Source organism: Lampetra planeri, chromosome 17 (assembly GCF_965212315.1).
Source record: "Lampetra planeri chromosome 17, kcLamPlan1.2.h2, whole genome shotgun sequence".
Classification (NCBI taxonomy): Eukaryota; Metazoa; Chordata; class Hyperoartia; order Petromyzontiformes; family Petromyzontidae; genus Lampetra; species Lampetra planeri.
Window position 1 is genome coordinate 121,187 of NC_136123.1, and position 21,204 is coordinate 142,390.

Below are 21,204 nucleotides of genomic sequence, written 5' to 3' on the forward strand. Positions count from 1 at the left end.
GCGTACATCTCTACTCCACACTAATATTAACGCATACTACGCTTGGAAAATGTTGTACTGTGCTATGCTTGCAGGCCTGGTTGATTGCTGATCTGCAAGCAATGGCTGTTTCTGTCTTCACATCAACGCAACTGCTGCTAATATGGCTCCATTTTCAACGTACATTATTTTAAATAAATCTTCACATTTGTCATCATCATCGTCGTTGTCGTCAGTGATGTTTAATCCACTGCTGGACAAAAGGCCTCCCCAAAATGTCACCAACCCTCACGATCCTCCGATGCACCAATCCACAGAGCCCCTTGCACACAATTGAATTGCTCCATCTCCTTCGTGGGCATTATCCCTCTCTCTCTAGGATGCGTTCCATCCCTTGGCTGCCACTGTCATTATTGTTGACCGTCAGTCGTCATCCCTTCCAGGGACGTGTACTGATCAAGTTCACTTGCGTTTCTTGACAGTTACAGATGTCTTTTACCAGCGTACGTTCTCTCCAATCAGTGGACCATGGGCAAAGGACCATGTCTGTTTAGTTCCCGGTCCTCTGGCAGTTCACCTGCATTGGTTCACGCAAGCCTGGCCCTGCTGATGAGACCCTACATGTCAAAAGCGGCCCGTAGGTTGGTGTTGAACCCATACTGCGGAAATGATGCATTAACAGAGGACCTTGCGGCCGATGGGACGAGTTATTTTTTAATGTAGAATGACCTTTGCGAAGTAGGCATATTGTCAGCTTATTTATGTTGATATTTATATTCTCCACAACGAAGCTAATTATTTGTTTCTGTTATGTATGCGTGGTTTGTCATCTAAAACGTGGTCTGTCAACCCATTCTCTCGGCACCTCCAAGCTCACGCGATTGCGTCTCCGTCTGCCTTTGAGAAAAAAAGAAACCAGATGATTTTACTGTCGGCCTTTGCCGGCCACTTGAATGGCGGGTTAAAGGCATTCATTATTACCGCACGCCTGTCACCCCTTTGATGGCTTTCACGATTGCTGAACCGTAAGCTGGACAAAGGCGCGTGTAATGATGACTAACAAGCGAGCATTTATAGAACCAAAGATCCCCCATAGCGCCCATACAAACTGTTGGGGCGAGTGCTGTTAGGAAGCGCCTATTAGGGGCCATCCATTTAGTAGGTACGCAAAAATCTGTCAAAACTTGACCCCTCCCCCCTCCCTGTATTTTTTACACCCCCCCCCCCCACCTGCGTACGTACGCTTGACCCCCCCACCCCCGAATCCTATAGAACGGCCGATATTTTATTGACGCAGAAACGATCAAGGATGAATAATATTGACGTGTTTAAGCAAACGGATAGTTCACCGCCGGACTAACTCAATTGAAGGCCAATGTCGACTAATTGTTATCGAAGCTTCACCCCCCCCCCTCCCCCCCGTTTCCTATGCGTACGTTGTCAGTAGACCCCCATACGCAAGCCACGCATTTGGGTTAACCCCCTCCATGCGTCCGTACTAAATGGACGGCCCCTTATTCCGAACTGTAATAGTGCCATGCAAGTCGCACGTGGCTTGGGGCGAGCATGGCCTTTGATATTTCCATCAACCCCACGTGTTGTCCACGTGTCTCCGTTTGCACCTGAATATCAGAACTGTCAATAACAGTAACCTTAACAGTTTACTCTACATCTCTGGCCTCCATGTGCTGTGGAGAAGGGTCATTGCCCGAAACGTCGCCTATTCTAAACGTTGAAAGGGACTGCAGCTGTGTTATTGACACGTGTTTCACGTCGCAGCTGGTGGTGACCTTGAAATCACGTGGCGCGCGCCGAGCGCGTGACTCGATGTGCACGTGACGAGAACAGGAAGCGACGGTGGCAGCGGCACGTGGTGGTGACCCATCAGCAGGGAGCCGCTGAAGGTTCAAGCCGCTGGGTAGGAGGAGCCCCCTACTAGGAGCCCCCCACTCGGAGGTTGGCTCCGCTGTGAGGCAGGCGGCCGCGACTCGTGTTGTACCGGCGACTCGGGGAGACTGGCCGGTGTCTCCTCCTCCTGCGGCTGTCTACGCCGGGCGTGGTGGCAGCCGGACGGCCTTCATAGATGCTGGCTAGCAGCACTTAGCCCAGCAGCATGTTGTGGCTATAGGGGGGAGCTTTGTCGCGGTGTGTGTCACGTGTGTGGGGGGGGGGTCTCGTAGTGTGGTTGTTGCAGTATTGTATGGTGGTGGTGTGTTGTTGCAGTGTTGTATGGTGGTGGTTGTGTGTGTTGTTGCAGTGTTGTATGGTGGTGGTGTGTGTTGTTGCAGTGTTGTATGGTGGTGGTGTGTGTTGTTGCAGTGTTGTATGGTGGTGGTGTGTGTTGTTGCAGTGTTGTATGGTGGTGGTGTGTGTTGTTGCAGTGTTGTATGGTGGTGGTGGTGTTGTTGCAGTGTTGTATGGTGGTGGTGTGTTGTTGCAGTGTTGTATGGTGGTGGTGTGTGTTGTTGCAGTGTTGTATGGTGGTGGTGTGTGTTGTTGCAGTGTTGTATGGTGGTGGTGTGTGTTGTTGCAGTGTTGTATGGTGGTGGTGTGTGTTGTTGCCGTGTTGTATGGTGGTGGTGTGTGTTGTTGCCGTGTTGTATGGTGGTGGTGTGTGTTGCAGTGTTGTATGGTGGTGGTGTGTGTTGTTGCAGTGTTGTATGGTGGTGGTGTGTGTTGTTGCAGTGTTGTATGGTGGTGGTGTGTGTTGTTGCAGTGTTGTATGGTGGTGGTGTGTGTTGTTGCAGTGTTGTATGGTGGTGGTGTGTGTTGTTGCAGTGTTGTATGGTGGTGGTGTGTGTTGTTGCAGTGTTGTATGGTGGTGGTGGTGTGTTGCAGTGTTGTATGGTGGTGGTGTGTGTTGCAGTGTTGTATGGTGGGGTGAAAGTCGCCCTTGATATGTTGCACACACGAAGAGGAAGTCGCGATGCTTCGGAAAGTCCCGTGCGGTTTGCGGCGCAGCTTCCTGCATCTGCGCCGCGTGTCCCACCGCCGCCGTGTCCCCTCTCCCCACTCGCTCTGTCGCCTTTCGCCTCTCTTGCTGCTCCACTCGTCCACCCACCCTCGTCGTCTTCTCGCGCTGCGTGTCACCCTCATCGTGCGCCTGGTACAGAGTGCAGCTCCGTGCGAACCCCGACAGATGCATCGGGCAGTGGACGCGGGCCGGGTCTGTGACAAGGTTCCCATTCTGTGCGTGGAGTCACGCAAATGTGGATCGGTGGCGCGGTGGTCACTGTGCTACAAACCTGGTCGTCCGAGTTTGATTCCCGCTCACAGCCAAAATTGCTGATCAATATCTGAACCAGACCCAGCCCTCCTCGAGGTCGACTCAGCCTTAAATGAGGACTACTTAGTGCAGCGTGTTCACATCAGCACTGGGGAGACAAAGGAGGCTGGATGTGGAGTTTGCTACCCCCCCCCCCCCGTGCCGTGTCGGCCCTTAAAGATGCTCGCGAACAGCCCACGCCTTAAAACGTCTATCAAAGGCGCTACGATATTTGTACAGGAACTGCGCGAGAAGGGCTATAGCTGCTGGTGCTGTAAGCGTGCTCGCCAAACTGTGAAACTGCCCGCAGGGTGACACTGGGACTCGGCTGGCGAGGCGATGACGATGATGCTGCTGCTGCTGCTGCTGGGGGCCAGTGCGGGCGTGCTGGTGCTGGCGGCGCCTGTGGAGGATGAGATCTCCTACCTGCCCGGCCTGGCCAAGCAGCCGGCCTTCCGCCACTACTCGGGCTACCTCGACGCGTCCGGCACCAAGCGCCTGCACTACTGGTGAGTGGCAATCACTCATTCACCTGCACTACTGGTGAGTGAGTGTCAATCACTCATTCACCTGCACTACTGGTGAGCGAGTGGCAATCACTCATTCACCTGCACTACTGGTAGTGAGTGTCAATCACTCATTCACCTGCACTACTGGTGAGTGAGTGTCAATCACTCATTCACCTGCACTACTGGTAGTGAGTGTCAATCACTCATTCACCTGCACTACTGGTGAGTGAGTGTCAATCACTCATTCACCTGCACTACTGGTGAGTGAGTGTCAATCACTCATTCACCTGCACTACTGGTGAGTGAGTGTCAATCACTCATTCACCTGCACTACTGGTGAGTGAGTGTCAATCACTCATTCACCTGCACTACTGGTGAGTGAGTGTCAATCACTCATTCACCTGCACTACTGGTGAGTGAGTGTCAATCACTCATTCACCTGCACTACTGGTAGCGAGTGTCAATCACTCATTCACCTGCACTACTGGTGAGTGAGTGTCAATCACTCATTCACCTGCACCACTGGTAGTGAGTGTCAATCACTCATTCACCTGCACTACTGGTGAGTGAGTGTCAATCACTCATTCACCTGCACCACTGGTGAGTGAGTGTCAATCACTCATTCACCTGCACCACTGGTGAGCGAGTGTCAATCACTCATTCACCTGCACCACTGGTGAGCGAGTGTCAATCACTCATTCACCTGCACTACTGGTGAGCGAGTGTCAATCACTCATTCACCTGCACCACTGGTGAGTGAGTGTCAATCACTCATTCACCTGCACCACTGGTGAGCGAGTGTCAATCACTCATTCACCTGCACCACTGGTGAGCGAGTGTCAATCACTCATTCACCTGCACTACTGGTGAGTGAGTGTCAATCACTCATTCACCTGCACCACTGGTGAGCGAGTGTCAATCACTCATTCACCTGCACTACTGGTGAGCGAGTGTCAATCACTCATTCACCTGCACCACTGGTGAGTGAGTGTCAATCACTCATTCACCTGCACCACTGGTGAGCGAGTGTCAATCACTCATTCACCTGCACCACTGGTGAGCGAGTGTCAATCACTCATTCACCTGCACTACTGGTGAGTGAGTGTCAATCACTCATTCACCTGCACTACTGGTGAGTGAGTGTCAATCACTCATTCACCTGCACCACTGGTGAGTGAGTGTCAATCACTCATTCACCTGCACTACTGGTGAGTGAGTGTCAATCACTCATTCACCTGCACCACTGGTGAGTGAGTGTCAATCACTCATTCACCTGCACCACTGGTGAGCGAGTGTCAATCACTCATTCACCTGCACCACTGGTGAGCGAGTGTCAATCACTCATTCACCTGCACCACTGGTGAGCGAGTGTCAATCACTCATTCACCTGCACTACTGGTAGTGAGTGTCAATCACTCATTCACCTGCACCACTGGTGAGTGAGTGTCAATCACTCATTCACCTGCACTACTGGTGAGTGAGTGTCAATCACTCATTCACCTGCACCACTGGTGAGTGAGTGTCAATCACTCATTCACCTGCACCACTGGTGAGCGAGTGTCAATCACTCATTCACCTGCACCACTGGTGAGCGAGTGTCAATCACTCATTCACCTGCACTACTGGTGAGTGAGTGTCAATCACTCATTCACCTGCACCACTGGTGAGCGAGTGTCAATCACTCATTCACCTGCACTACTGGTGAGCGAGTGTCAATCACTCATTCACCTGCACCACTGGTGAGTGAGTGTCAATCACTCATTCACCTGCACCACTGGTGAGCGAGTGTCAATCACTCATTCACCTGCACCACTGGTGAGCGAGTGTCAATCACTCATTCACCTGCACTACTGGTGAGTGAGTGTCAATCACTCATTCACCTGCACTACTGGTGAGTGAGTGTCAATCACTCATTCACCTGCACTACTGGTAGTGAGTGTCAATCACTCATTCACCTGCACCACTGGTTAGTGAGTGTCAATCACTCATTCACCTGCACCACTGGTTAGTGAGTGTCAATCACTCATTCACCTGCACTACTGGTGAGCGAGTGTCAATCACTCATTCACCTGCACTACTGGTGAGTGAGTGTCAATCACTCATTCACCTGCACTACTGGTGAGTGAGTGTCAATCACTCATTCACCTGCACTACTGGTAGTGAGTGTCAATCACTCATTCACCTGCACTACTGGTGAGTGAGTGTCAATCACTCATTCACCTGCACCACTGGTTAGTGAGTGTCAATCACTCATTCACCTGCACCACTGGTGAGTGAGTGTCAATCACTCATTCACCTGCACCACTGGTGAGTGAGTGTCAATCACTCATTCACCTGCACCACTGGTGAGCGAGTGTCAATCACTCATTCACCTGCACCACTGGTGAGCGAGTGTCAATCACTCATTCACCTGCACCACTGGTGAGTGAGTGTCAATCACTCATTCACCTGCACTACTGGTGAGTGAGTGTCAATCACTCATTCACCTGCATTACTGGTGAGTGAGTGTCAATCACTCATTCACCTGCACTACTGGTGAGTGAGTGTCAATCACTCATTCACCTGCACTACTGGTGAGTGGCAATCACTCATTCACCTGCACTACTGGTGAGTGGCAATCACTCATTCACCTGCACTACTGGTGAGTGGCAATCACTCATTCACCTGCACTACTGGTGAGTAGCAATCACTCATTCACCTGCACTACTGGTGAGTGGCAATCACTCATTCACCTGCACTACTGGTGAGTGGCAATCACTCATTCACCTGCACTACTGGTGAGTAGCAATCACTCATTCACCTGCACTACTGGTGAGTGGCAATCACTCATTCACCTGCACTACTGGTGAGTGAGTGGCAATCACTCATTCACCTGCACCACTGGTGAGTGAGTGTCAATCACTCATTCACCTGCACCACTGGTGAGTGAGTGGCAATCACTCATTCACCTGCACCACTGGTGAGTGAGTGGCAATCACTCATTCACCTGCACCACTGGTGAGTGAGTGTCAATCACTCATTCACCTGCACCACTGGTGAGCGAGTGTCAATCACTCATTCACCTGCACTACTGGTGAGTGGCAATCACTCATTCACCTGCACTACTGGTGAGTGGCAATCACTCATTCACCTGCACTACTGGTGAGTGGCAATCACTCATTCACCTGCACTACTGGTGAGTAGCAATCACTCATTCACCTGCACTACTGGTGAGTGGCAATCACTCATTCACCTGCACTACTGGTGAGTGGCAATCACTCATTCACCTGCACTACTGGTGAGTAGCAATCACTCATTCACCTGCACCACTGGTGAGTGAGTGTCAATCACTCATTCACCTGCACCACTGGTAGTGAGTGTCAATCACTCATTCACCTGCACCACTGGTAGTGAGTGTCAATCACTCATTCACCTGCACTACTGGTGAGTGGCAATCACTCATTCACCTGCACTACTGGTGAGTGGCAATCACTCATTCACCTGCACTACTGGTGAGTGGCAATCACTCATTCACCTGCACTACTGGTGAGTAGCAATCACTCATTCACCTGCACCACTGGTGAGTGAGTGTCAATCACTCATTCACCTGCACCACTGGTAGTGAGTGTCAATCACTCATTCACCTGCACCACTGGTAGTGAGTGTCAATCACTCATTCACCTGCACTACTGGTGAGTGAGTGTCAATCACTCATTCACCTGCACCACTGGTAGTGAGTGTCAATCACTCATTCACCTGCACCACTGGTGAGTGAGTGTCAATCACTCATTCACCTGCACCACTGGTGAGTGAGTGTCAATCACTCATTCACCTGCACCACTGGTGAGCGAGTGTCAATCACTCATTCACCTGCACCACTGGTGAGCGAGTGTCAATCACTCATTCACCTGCACTACTGGTGAGTGAGTGTCAATCACTCATTCACCTGCACCACTGGTGAGTGAGTGTCAATCACTCATTCACCTGCACCACTGGTGAGCGAGTGTCAATCACTCATTCACCTGCACCACTGGTGAGCGAGTGTCAATCACTCATTCACCTGCACTACTGGTGAGTGAGTGTCAATCACTCATTCACCTGCACCACTGGTGAGTGAGTGTCAATCACTCATTCACCTGCACCACTGGTGAGTGAGTGTCAATCACTCATTCACCTGCACTACTGGTGAGTGAGTGTCAATCACTCATTCACCTGCACCACTGGTGAGTGAGTGTCAATCACTCATTCACCTGCACCACTGGTGAGCGAGTGTCAATCACTCATTCACCTGCACTACTGGTGAGTGAGTGTCAATCACTCATTCACCTGCACCACTGGTGAGTGAGTGTCAATCACTCATTCACCTGCACCACTGGTGAGTGAGTGTCAATCACTCATTCACCTGCACTACTGGTGAGCGAGTGTCAATCACTCATTCACCTGCACTACTGGTGAGTGAGTGTCAATCACTCATTCACCTGCACCACTGGTGAGTGAGTGTCAATCACTCATTCACCTGCACTACTGGTGAGTGAGTGTCAATCACTCATTCACCTGCACCACTGGTGAGTGAGTGTCAATCACTCATTCACCTGCACCACTGGTGAGCGAGTGTCAATCACTCATTCACCTGCACTACTGGTGAGCGAGTGTCAATCACTCATTCACCTGCACTACTGGTGAGTGAGTGTCAATCACTCATTCACCTGCACTACTGGTGAGCGAGTGTCAATCACTCATTCACCTGCACTACTGGTGAGTGAGTGGCAATCACTCATTCACCTGCACCACTGGTGAGCGAGTGGCAATCACTCATTCACCTGCACTACTGGTAGCGAGTGTCAATCACTCATTCACCTGCACTACTGGTAGCGAGTGGCAATCACTCATTCACCTGCACTACTGGTAGCGAGTGTCAATCACTCATTCACCTGCACCACTGGTGAGTGAGTGTCAATCACTCATTCACCTGCACCACTGGTGAGTGAGTGTCAATCACTCATTCACCTGCACTACTGGTGAGTGAGTGTCAATCACTCATTCACCTGCACTACTGGTGAGTGAGTGTCAATCACTCATTCACCTGCACCACTGGTAGTGAGTGTCAATCACTCATTCACCTGCACCACTGGTGAGCGAGTGTCAATCACTCATTCACCTGCACTACTGGTAGTGAGTGTCAATCACTCATTCACCTGCACCACTGGTGAGCGAGTGTCAATCACTCATTCACCTGCACTACTGGTGAGCGAGTGTCAATCACTCATTCACCTGCACCACTGGTGAGTGAGTGTCAATCACTCATTCACCTGCACTACTGGTAGTGAGTGTCAATCACTCATTCACCTGCACCACTGGTGAGCGAGTGTCAATCACTCATTCACCTGCACTACTGGTGAGCGAGTGTCAATCACTCATTCACCTGCACTACTGGTAGTGAGTGTCAATCACTCATTCACCTGCACTACTGGTGAGCGAGTGTCAATCACTCATTCACCTGCACTACTGGTAGTGAGTGTCAATCACTCATTCACCTGCACTACTGGTGAGTGAGTGTCAATCACTCATTCACCTGCACTACTGGTGAGTGAGTGTCAATCACTCATTCACCTGCACTACTGGTGAGCGAGTGTCAATCACTCATTCACCTGCACCACTGGTGAGTGAGTGTCAATCACTCATTCACCTGCACTACTGGTAGTGAGTGTCAATCACTCATTCACCTGCACCACTGGTGAGCGAGTGTCAATCACTCATTCACCTGCACTACTGGTGAGCGAGTGTCAATCACTCATTCACCTGCACTACTGGTAGTGAGTGTCAATCACTCATTCACCTGCACTACTGGTAGTGAGTGTCAATCACTCATTCACCTGCACTACTGGTAGTGAGTGGCAATCACTCATTCACCTGCACCACTGGTAGTGAGTGTCAATCACTCATTCACCTGCACTACTGGTGAGTGAGTGTCAATCACTCATTCACCTGCACTACTGGTAGTGAGTGTCAATCACTCATTCACCTGCACCACTGGTGAGCGAGTGTCAATCACTCATTCACCTGCACCACTGGTGAGTGAGTAGCAATCACTCATTCACCTGCACTACTGGTGAGTGAGTAGCAATCACTCATTCACCTGCACCTGCACTACGGTGCCAGGACACCACACTATCATCATAACTACCTTTGCTTATTACGAAGCAAATAGCAAAGCCAATTAGTTCACATTTTAAATGTTTTTTTTCACCAGGGGAGAATGCAAGTGAAGGGAAGCCTCATTTGCAAGAGTGGCCTGGGGTACCAATATGTCAAAAGCAATATAACATAGAGTGTCACAATGAAACAAATATAAATCAGAGCAATAATAAATACAAAACGCATTACAGAAGACATAAAAACTACTGCACAAACATAAATTACATTTTTAAAAATTCTGTAATGGAAATTGGCTTGGACAATATTATTTGTTTCTTTCGGTTAAGTCGCGTCTAAAGATCTGTTACCTGTGTTGCTCTCTCTATGTATCTTGGTGATATCTGTCTGCTAATATGTCTGTCTATAGTTTTCTGGTTAGATTTTATGTCGCTATTTCATTATACCTGATGATGATTGCTTGTGTTGCAATCGAAACGTTGTATTCTATTATTTAATTTAATTTATTATTTTATCTTTAGACGTGACTTAACCGAAAGAAACTAATAATAATTCCTGCAGTCACGAAAGTTCTAAAATTAAGATTGGCTTGGACAAATTGCTTTTCAAAGCGTTGATAGTACATACAATTGAGTTCAGCAAAGTGAAATGTAATTCTGATGATAAGTACACTCTTGTGTAGACAGACGAGGGTATTAGTCACCAGTAACGCCAGAGGCAGTAGAAGGTGGAGTGTGATGCCATGTCTGTCGTTGGGTACTGACACCACTTTGCCATGCGTGTGCCAGGTTTGTGGAGTCTCAGGGTAACCCCTCCAAGGACCCCCTCGTGCTGTGGATGAACGGGGGCCCCGGCTGCAGCTCCCTGGAGGGGCTCATCACAGAGAACGGGCCCTACCTCGTGAGGCCTACACACTCGCACCGACCTGCACGGCCACCGCCGGGGAGAAATCACTCGAATGGATGTGTATGCTCGCGATGCAAGCGTCGCATTGCAAGTGTAGCAGTCAGTGCTTGGGGAATTACATGCATATGTATTGGGGAATTACATGCATACGTATTGGGGAATTACATGCATACGTATTGGGGTTGCGTCATCTTGGCAGCCATTGGAGGCGCTGTGGATGCAGCCAACGCTGTGTGTACTGAGTGCAGTATTCCAGTAGGCCTGAGCCAATGCTGCACCACACATGTTTTACATGAGGTAGAATGTGTTTTACTGGCCATTAACAACAAAGGAATCTTTACACCTGCATTTCTCACATCCACCTGTAATGCAAGTGCAGTTTTCCACGTTTTGGCTGTGTGTGGAGCCTTTCTTCACCAAGCTTTCGCACTTGAACGGAAAATTAGATTCAGCTATAATCATATATACTCTGTACAGGGTAGGTGTGTGTTTCTAATAATATAATAGTTTACAATTGTAAAATGTACGGGATAAATATATAAGTTAAAAATCCTGTCGGCAAATAAATGTCTTTATTTTCCCAGGTGCAGTCAGATGGAATCCACCTCGAATACAACCCATACTCCTGGAACATGGCGAGTACAACGCTTTACCATGCCCACAGTGCATTCGCCAGAGCCAGGGCACGAAACCCTAACTCAACATCAAGTTTCACAATAACATCAAGTACATGGAGCACTTGATCATAGAGCAGTCTTCAAATGAGCCAATTGATTTCTCCATGACTTGTGTTCACCTTGCATCACCGCATCCTCTTCCCGCTTCCCTCGTCCCCTTTGCCCAGATCTCCAGCGTGCTCTACCTTGAGGCCCCAGCCGGAGTGGGCTTCTCCTACTCGGCCGACAAGAACTACACGACCGGCGATGACCAGGTCCTGTCCCACTCAATCTCAATACCGAACGTCAACATTTTACGTCATCGTGCATTGCTCGTTATCAACGCTGCATCATGGCGGTGACACAGCCCAGTGGTTTTAATCCAAAAGGCTACCCTGGTTAATACTACAAGTTTATGAACAAGTGACTGTGCGCAGTATACGTCACATGGGATGTTAAAGTTCCTTAGACATCAGTCGAGGATGAGTCGGCCATTTTGCATTGGTGTCATACTCGAAATTGGCCAAATTGAAAAACTACTCGAACATTAATTGGGAAATACAGTACATTGCAAACATCACCCCCTTTAAAACTTGGCAGGACCCTCCTTAAGACTCAAGAGTGTTGAGACTCGGTGAGGCTATCTGAGATAAACAATTGTAATATTAATGAACTCAATGTGTCAGTGCTACCAAACTGCAAGATGCTGTACAAAAATGAGGTGAATCAAGGCCAGGGAAAGTACCAGGCTAAAGTGGCCAGAACCAGCGCAGATGGTCGGATCCATAGATTTGGCAGCAAGACTGAGATGAAGACAGCACCCAGAGCAGACACGAGACCACCTACACGTTGTGAACGAGGCATCGCGGATCAAGGACCCAGCATCTATAATGTCCAGCGACCTGGCACCAACAATGTCCAGGGACGAACAAATCCAGAATCTCAATGCCGATGACTTCCGGTGCTGACAAGATCCGAAGCTGCCATGCCAATTGAGATCCGGGACAAACACCGGGAGCCAAATTCAATGAGCACCAGGCAGCATGAAGAAGAGGGCAGACAAGGGACAGGGCCAGAGATTCGGGAGAGCAAAACAAAAGGAAAATGGGGGAAAAATGTATTAACATCGAAATCATGGGGAGGTAAAGGAATGGATTGGGGAAAGTGTTTGGTGAGATGGCGACGTCATTAAGTGCTCAACCTTCTCAACACAATGAGGAGTAAGAAGCGGGCACGGCCAAACAGTGGCCATCTTCCCAAACCTTACGTCACTCATCGTCAACGCAGTAAGAGTCGGTGTCGCCCAGATGCCAAGGCTGGCCTCACTCGTTGGCTCTGCTCTTTGTGAGCACTTCCCACAGCTCTCGTCCTGCATTGGCGTCCTCCTCTGCTCCCCGCTCACAGGTGTCCATGGACAACTACCTGGCGCTGAAGAGCTTCTTTGCAAAGTTCCCGGAGTGGAGCAAACACGACTTGTACCTGACGGGGGAGAGCTACGCGGGCTTCTACCTGCCCACCCTCGCCGTGCGCGTCATGGAGGATCCCAGCATCAACCTCAAGGTGAGGACGTGCACATGCTGGGGTCGGAGGGCACAGGGCAAGGGGCACGTGATGCAAGGAGTCTGGGGGATTTGAGGCCGAGCTGTAACTTCCCTGTGGGGGTAATAGGAAAGCGGAAGTATAAAGCAACACGTGCTATGTTGGCTAGCAACTCCATTCATTTTAAGAGAAATGGTGAGAATGATTGAATATGAAAAATCTATATATATAAAAGGGAAATTTGTGATTATGTGTGTTTGTTCAAAATATTGAACGTACTTCCCGTCATGCAACAAACTTGAAATTTGCCATGTGGGTACTTTTCAGACTGTACACCATGCAAAAATTATAAAAATAGACTTTAGTATTTTTTTGGGGGGGGGGGGGGCTCAATAATGCATATATTTTTGCACGGCAAGTGAGCTGTGACGTCACATCTGTCACGTGACCCGCGCACGTGGAAGCGTAACGCATTGTGGTGTAGTGGTTAGCGTGCTGCGCTACGAACCCGGCGACCCGAGTTCGATTCCCGCTCACGGCCACCAACGGTGATGATTATTTGAACCGGTCCTGGGCCTCCCCTAGGTCGACTCAGCCTCAAACGAGTGCCTGGTGTGGTGTGTGAACATCACCACTGGGGAGACAAAGGCGGCCGGGCGTCGTGAATCCAAGTCCCGGCGAAGCCGTGTAGTAAAGCTAGTAAGAAATAAACATGAGACATATTTGCTCTATGAGTCGTGTGTGCTTTATCCAGGGACTGGCAATTGGGAATGGACTGAGCAGCATTGCTATGAATGACAACTCTGCCATCTACTTTGCTTACTACCACGGCATCTTTGGAGCAGAGTAAGTGATGCATCAATGTGTCATGTGTACTGAACATTTCTTTGTTTCTTCTGTGAATCGCTCACAACTGAGCTCACGGTCCTGTCTGGTGCCATCCCTCTCTCGCCACCCCCTCGGTGCCGCCCTGCAGCCTGTGGGCCCTCTTGCAGCAGTACTGCTGCTCCCAAGGCAAGTGCGACTTCTCTTCTTCCAAGAGCAAGCAGTGCAACGATGCGGTACAGCATTGCACAAGGGAGTGTGCGTGCACCGAGTACCAACGCGTATCTGTCGTTATGTGCAGGCAAAGCTGTGGCTTTGTGTTAATGTCAGCTACGGCCGTGTGTTGATTTTGACACCGGTGTGTGATGGTCTTTGCCTCCCTTACAGGTACAGCAGGCGGCTCGCCACATCTTCCAGGGGGGCCTGGACCCCTACAACCTGTACGCACCATGTGCGGGCGGAGTCCGAGCTCCCAGGTCAGCTGCAGGCGCGCACCGACGGATTCCGATGTCGTGCAGTAAACATCTGCGTACCGCCAATCCGCCGCTTGCTCTCGCGGAAGCAGAGCGGTAGACCTCCGCCACGCTGCCCCTTGGTTTCTCACTGGGTTTGATTCCGGCTGTGCCTGCTATGACCCATTTTGCGAAGTGTTAACCCAACCACGTGAAGCCGCCACCAGGGCGACCGCACTTGTGAGGATTCAAAATCAAAGTGACATTCTGCTCAAATGAGCGCTGAGGCAGTGCTCATCTTCTGTTTCGAGCCCTGAGCCAGTGGTGGAAATTCAACATTCCCATGGTAGGAGTGTTGACTTCCCCACAAAGTGCTCCTCGTTTTATACAGCCTGGAAGGAGAGACGATGAGCTGCATCAACCCCAACGAAGATTTTAACGTCAACCTTCCCATTGCTCGCTCCACCGCTCAGCATGTGGTGTTGTTGCTAATGGGAAGATTGCGAACAACTGGGAGAATCAGAATCTTTATTTCGACTGGAGGAATCTGAGGAGCTATGAAGCTCTTTTTCATAGATGCCCAGTAGGGGTGGGTCAGAAGTTACAGAAACGAACAATACAAAAACCTATAGGAGTGCAAAGTACTGTATAGGAAAAAGTATATATATATTTCATGGGACCTCCTTTGCTAGTACCAAAATATGATAACAGGTTTTTCCCCTTTTTTCTGGCGTGGACCAATCAGTTTCAAGGACAATGCATATATTATCAGAGTATGTTTTGTGTTTGCATTCTGACCACAAGCATTGTGGTTAATGCAGACATGATTCCTTGTAAAAGGTTTCAGTTTGGTGTTTTAACATCTTAACACCTTGATGTGAAGCTTTCGTGACTGCAGGAATCCATCCTCTTTGGTTATTTCGGTAAAGTCACGTGGTAGGTAGAAAAATAATCGATCACGACATTTCAATCGCAACACAAGCAATCGTCATCAGCTGGGACAACCACAGCAAGAAAAAACTTGCTGTGTTTTGTTGCCAGAAAAAAGGGGAAAACCCTATTATATATATTCCTGCTGGTTTTTACAAACAATGCAAGTTTGGGCAAAGCTGCAAAACAATATCAACAACAGTCCCAGACCACAGTACCTCAATAAAATTGCACATTATAATTGAACTATCAATACATAGGTAAGGACCACGTTACAAATAACATCTTTAAAAGTCTCAAGGGAGACCCAGGGTCATCGTGGTCGACGGGGACAATGACGGCCGTGGCGGTCGTTGTCGTTGCAGGCAGAATGGCAGCAAGCCGCTCGGTGCACTTGATCCTCGCCGATCCTTGGTGTTGAGGAAGCACGGACTCCGACTCCACCAGCGAGTGATGGAGGTGAGGCCCCGATATCACGAGCAGAGCAAAGCGTCCAAGCGCAGGACCGTTGCGAGTCTGTGACGCTCCACTCTTGTATTCTCCATTACCCTTGGTGAAAACACGACCGATACGTTTTTGTATATGAGCATAAGGAGATGTTTTGATATATCAGTTGATGTTTTTCGTAATTTGGTGACGTTGAAATTGTGTGTTAACTGTTGCTGCTGTGTTTTTGAGCACCATTGCGTCCCAGTTCCCATAGCCACGTGTCACTGAAAAGCCACCAACCCCCATGAGCACATCGATGTGTAGCTTTCTAACCATGGCATTGTTGGAGAGGATGATGTGTGATGTGTTCTTGCGCTTTTGTTTTGGTCATGACACAAGTGTACATTCTGCTCGTTATTATTGCATTTGCTTTCCCAGAAAGCCCTAATGTAGCTGACTTGTTTAGGAAGGTCCAGCTAAGTTATTGCTGAACGGGGCTCACGATTGCTCTGTTTCCAAATTAAGCGTTTTGCAAGTAAATTTTCCTGTTTCCTTGAGGGATGTTGTTTGTCGTTTGTTGCATGCGGTTGTGGAAATTCAATGCGCAGCGTGGAGGCCTCAACAGCGACTCACCATGCACGAACACCAGCACCATGGCCTCGTACCTGAACAGCCCCTTGGTGAGGAAGGCGCTACACATCCCTGCAGTGCTACCGCCTTGGGAGGACTGCAGGTGACGAGGGGGACGCGGGGGAGACGCCGGGGGCCCATGGTGGAGGTGGAGGCGGGGCTTCTCGCAGAACAATCGAGCAGTGGATTAGGCGCTTTGGCAGTGTCCGGCAAGTGACAGGCAGCTGGTGAAATGTTTACCGTGCCATTGTATGGCCCAGTAATTTCCCTAATCCTGTTACATGTCACAGCCTCCTCTTCTGAAGTAAATCTGCACCGGTGCATTGTTGTGGCCAGGGCCATCTCTGACCATGGCAGCCACATATCGTGGCTGTTAATGGCCAGCACCGTGGTAGCCTTGCCATTTCAAATGAAGCATATCCAAAAATGCTTTGCAAAATATCTCAACTGAGCAATGAGACGGTGCTTATCTCATGTAAATGGCCTTGAGCCAGTGGTGGAATTTCCTCACTCCTATAGCAGGGACAGGTCTGCCCATAAGCAAAACACGGATGACTTCCCCACAACATAGTACTTGTTTTTATCAACCCAGAGGGATGATGGGCTGATCAACCCCCAACCAGATTTGAACGCGCAACCTTCCAGTTGTGAGCCATTGTTCTACCTGGTAGATGGGGAACACAAGAGGGATGCAATTCGTTTTTAACGAAGCTGAAGAAAGCAGCAAAGTTTACGGTCTTCATGTTCAACATCTTTCCCTTTGGGAGCATGAGAATTGGTCGACGAAGAGACGCGGTGTTATTGACAATGCGTGACGCAGGAACCAACAGTGCAAACCGTGAGAGATCGCATCTGATCCTGAGAGTCACGGGGGAGCAGGTGGCCGGGTACACGGTTTGTGGGTATGCGGCGTGGAGACACAGCCTGCAGCGGGGGATGTGGTCGCGCTTCATCGCGTCTTTGCGCTCACTCCCAGACTCATTGTGTCCACAGGCCCTGGCGGGGCGAGTTTACATTGTCGTCACATCGTGGCAATCCCCCCTCCCCTTAAGCCGTGGCGGTGCTTTTTTGAAATTGCCTCCCATTGTCTGGAAGCTCAAGTGCTGACAAGTCTGATGGGTTTCAACCTGTTTTTCACATTGAAGAGTTTTTAAAAACTCCCATTTATTTAAACAATTCCATCTTGAAAATGGGTGTGTGAGGCATTTCTGTGCTTGATCGTGATCAAGAGCTAAGAACTGTTGTTGAAGGGAAGTGCGCACTTCCCACGCGCGGTGTCTGAATTTATCAAGTGTCTTTGCGCTTCTTAGTCTCTGAAGTAATGTCACCTTTGCATCCACTGCAAATCTGTAATCGTGTTTACTTAGGCGTCTGGCTCCCGACCTGTGATTCACAGGCCACTGGCGTTCCACAAGTCAGTAAGGAGTGCTCCACGAAACATTAGTTTCACCAAACACCAAAATCCTTGACAGCAACTGTAGTTCACGCTGGTGTTGAGGATTCACAGTGTCCGTGGGTCCAGGGAGGTTGGGAACCGCTGTTCTACGGCAACACCAAAACTGCGTTAAGTGCCTTTCTACGGTAGACGAGAGTGCATAGTGTGATGTTGACAGAAACGATGATGCCGTTAACAACTCTGACTGGTTATCTCCCTGCAGTGATTTTGTGAATCGTCACTTTGTGTGGCAATACGAGGACATGCGGAAACAGCATCTCCGGCTCCTGGGATCCCTGGTGAGGTTCTTTATTTGCCACTCGGACAAGACATGCGCTGCCTCAAGAATGCCTTGGTCTTACTTCTAATGAACACTTCCACTTTGATTGAACTCTACAGCTGAAGCAATTTTAATGTCCCATTTGATTGAGGGACGGTGTTTTGTCTTGGTGTGGTCTAGGACTGTTTTCGTTGTTTTGCTGCCTTGCCCATGTTTGCATTTAGTCTTGAAAAACCGGATTAAAACATGTTTTTATTATTTTTGTTATTTATATTTCGTGATTTAATAATGATTCAAATGTATATAGCGTAATTCATTCTAATAGCATCTCACAACGCTATAAAATAATTATATATCAGGATCAAATCCCATATACAGCCACTGCCAAGCAAGTGAAAAGCCTACTACCAAGCAAAATAAAACAAAAATAAAACAAGAATAAACATTAACCAAAAACAACAAAAAAGTTGTCACGACAAATAAATTATTCCATGAGGTCGTCTACACATCCCAGACCACAATCCCAACTTCCCAACCAAGCCAGGAAACCTTCAAAGGAGGGTGGTGCAGTGCCTTTCTCTTTTTTGCTCTCCTATCATTGTTTTACTTTTGTTGTACCTTGCTGACCAGTCCCTACTGGACATCTGTGAACAAGAGCTTCATAGCTCATTGGATTCCTCCAGTCTAAATACAAGTTCTGATTCTGTGATGTGTCATTCACAGAAATACAGAATCCTCTTCTACAACGGGGACGTGGACATGGTCTGCAACTTCCTGGGGGAGGAGTGGTTCGTGGAGTCGCTGCAGCAGAAGGTGCTTCGGAGAGACTCCGACTCGTTCGTTGTATTGAAGCTGCCAGGCACCAAGTTGTGCACAAGCGTTGGGCCTCAGTTGAACAATGCTGCCCTCTCGTGGACGCGAAGCCTCACTGCTGCTATCACTTGATTCGCTCGCATGCCAAGAAAATGTGAGAGTTAACCACTGTTTAGATTCTATTTTCTAGGTCTTGACCACTACATTCACCACTGATCAGTCGCTACTACCAGGGTTACGTTTCCTGTGAACTTCACTCATTGATTCCTCCACCCATGTTGAGGACTGTCTACCAAGCTGTCTCATCCACACCATACAACCACCACACTGCAGTTTGCAATGACACACTCACCATGGCGCTTGTGCCATGCTAGGTGCACTTCGAGACCACTTAACTCGCCACACTGCAGGTTGAATCACTTTTATCTTGCTGCTTCTTCCCTCACACTGCTCCACTTCGGAATTCCCACCTGTTTGTCTCTCTGCCCAAACTCTTATAAGCCTACTCGTTTGAAGGAACGTGTTACTTGCTTTATTACATTTGATAGTGCTGTTTGTTGCTGGTAGCTTGATGTGTTTTGGCCTTTGAGCCTGTGCTCAACCACTGTACAGAAAACCCCATGGTCTTTAGCCAATCGTCCAGCCAGTATTGCATGTAATGATTGTTGGCCTGTTGAAACTGGTCTGCAAAACAAGATGTGAGCTGTAGTTTTATAGAGTCTTATTCTGCTCTTGGGCACATTTTAGTGGTAACAGTCATGATAATTACATCTTCAGTTGTTTCCTATGATCAGATAATGAAGGTGACTGTTTCACACTCACGGCGACATGGGTGAACGCTGTGTGCATGGCGGTGGTTTTAGGTCACCGTGGAGCGGCGGCCTTGGCTCTACAAGGATGGGGGCAGCAACCAGATTGGTGGCTTCATTAAGGAGTTCCAAAACCTCGCCTTCCTCACCGTGCGGGTCAGGCTCACAAACACGCATCCTCTCTCCTCACACGCACACCTTGCATAGACAACGCACGGTACTAATTCGTGTTGTTGTGGAGAATACAAGTAACACAATAAATAAGCAGAATATGCCTCTCTTTCCCATATCCATATCTGTCCCTCCACATGGTTACCTCCCATATCTCAGAGAGGGTCCTTGCCTTCAAACATCTGGCAGTTCACCAGAATTGCTTTAAGCAAACTTGACTCTGCTGTTGAGACTATGCATGTCAAAACGATACAGAGTTTGCTTTTAATAAATCAGTGCTGCAGGAAGAAGTCACTCTCATAAAGCAGTGTGACTGATGGAATGTCTCAAGAACCCGTTTATCATTCATGTGGAGGGTTCTGACCTTGCAGAAAAGGAGGTGCATCGTTTGCTTGTCTATTTGGTTGCATATAGGACAGGTCACGATGTGATTTCCCACTGTTGGAGTAACTGGGGACAGTGGTCTGTGGGTGTGGCATTACCAGTGTTGCTTCTCCTCCCTGTGCTGTGCTCGGCAGGGTGCGGGCCACATGAGTCCGAAGGACAAGCCGCTGCAGGTCTTCACTGCATTCTCCCACTTCCTGCACAATCAGCCCTACTACTGAGGGGGGGAGCGGTGGCGGCGCTTCCTGCTGCTCTGTGGCCTGGCTTCTGGCTTCCTGTGCCATTTTTACTGCTTTTCTCCCATTAGTTGTAGCAGTCACAGATTTGCTCTGGTTCATGCATCGGTATGAGATTTTACGTTCTGAGCATACGGTTATGAGCAGTAATTGTATAGTTCAGTTCTTATATATTGGACTAATTACAACAGATTATGGAACTAATTACAGCAGATTTTTGGATCAAAATAGGTGATGTGACGGGGTGGCTTTAAAGTCCTATTGTTTCTAAAATCTTCTGTTCAATAATCAAACATTTTAAAGTGACTTTTATGTTGTGTTGTGAGTGCGACAGTGTTGGGGTGCATTGTTGGCCATTGTGCCAAAATAAAATGATGAGACAGGGATACGAGGTCTACAGTTTTTTATTCCATCAGTTTGGGTAAAATGCAACAAGCACCAGTGAAACTGCCTAAAATCGCATTTCTTTCTATTGTGCAACTCTTAGCTTGACGAGAAAGCAAATCTGCGTGTAAATGGATAATTCTCTGCATCAAACGTAACTGTCTCCTGTCGAATGTTTATAGGTATGATGCAGACTGCAGAATGGAAACTGCAGGGAGAGCTTTGAATGTGTGCGGGGAATAGCAATGCGGGAACAAAACAGCGTCACATGTCATCGTGCGAACGCGCTTGCAGGCCAGCTCGATGCTTCTCAGTTCCTCCTATCCTCAACCCCGTGTCTACTTATTAATGCGTGGCTGTCCCCACAGCAACATCTCCAAACCCGCTTGACTGCCGTCTCACGCCCCCCTGTGGCCAGCCTCACGCATCGCGTCACTTGT

The 21,204-nt window shown here is 48.9% G+C and overlaps 1 protein-coding gene across 5 annotated transcripts; it reads left to right on the forward strand.

Moving 5' to 3' along the window:
* Nucleotides 1–1,808: 1,808 nt before the first annotated feature.
* LOC144723204 (lysosomal protective protein-like) lies at nt 1,809–20,766 on the forward strand. 5 transcript variants are annotated; one of them, XM_078601735.1, is made up of 15 exons: nt 1,809–1,897; nt 3,555–3,753; nt 10,674–10,785; nt 11,376–11,426; nt 11,636–11,722; nt 12,852–13,007; nt 13,741–13,832; nt 13,963–14,047; nt 14,199–14,287; nt 15,559–15,652; nt 16,231–16,355; nt 17,911–17,986; nt 18,691–18,780; nt 19,644–19,745; nt 20,279–20,766. In XM_078601735.1, exons 2-15 carry the CDS (start codon nt 3,584–3,586, stop codon nt 20,363–20,365), a joined length of 1,416 nt encoding a protein of 471 aa, XP_078457861.1. In that variant the 5' UTR covers nt 1,809–1,897; nt 3,555–3,583; the 3' UTR covers nt 20,366–20,766. The 5 variants fall into 5 exon arrangements, with proteins under 5 accessions (XP_078457861.1, XP_078457863.1, XP_078457865.1 ...); XM_078601737.1 differs by having other exon boundaries at nt 1,821–1,935; XM_078601739.1 differs by lacking the exon at nt 1,809–1,897 and adding an exon at nt 2,028–2,124.
* Nucleotides 20,767–21,204: the final 438 nt, after the last annotated feature.

Excerpts from the sequence above, each read along its gene's own strand:
- LOC144723204 (XM_078601735.1), top strand. The coding sequence starts at position 3,584 with ATGACGATGATGCTGCTGCTGCTGCTGCTGGGGGCCAGTGCGGGCGTG. Across the intron at positions 14,048-14,198 it reads GCAAGCAGTGCAACGATGCG|GTACAGCAGGCGGCTCGCCA; the intron begins GTACAGCATTGC and ends CCTCCCTTACAG. Across the intron at positions 14,288-15,558 it reads GGCGGAGTCCGAGCTCCCAG|GCAGAATGGCAGCAAGCCGC; the intron begins GTCAGCTGCAGG and ends TTGTCGTTGCAG.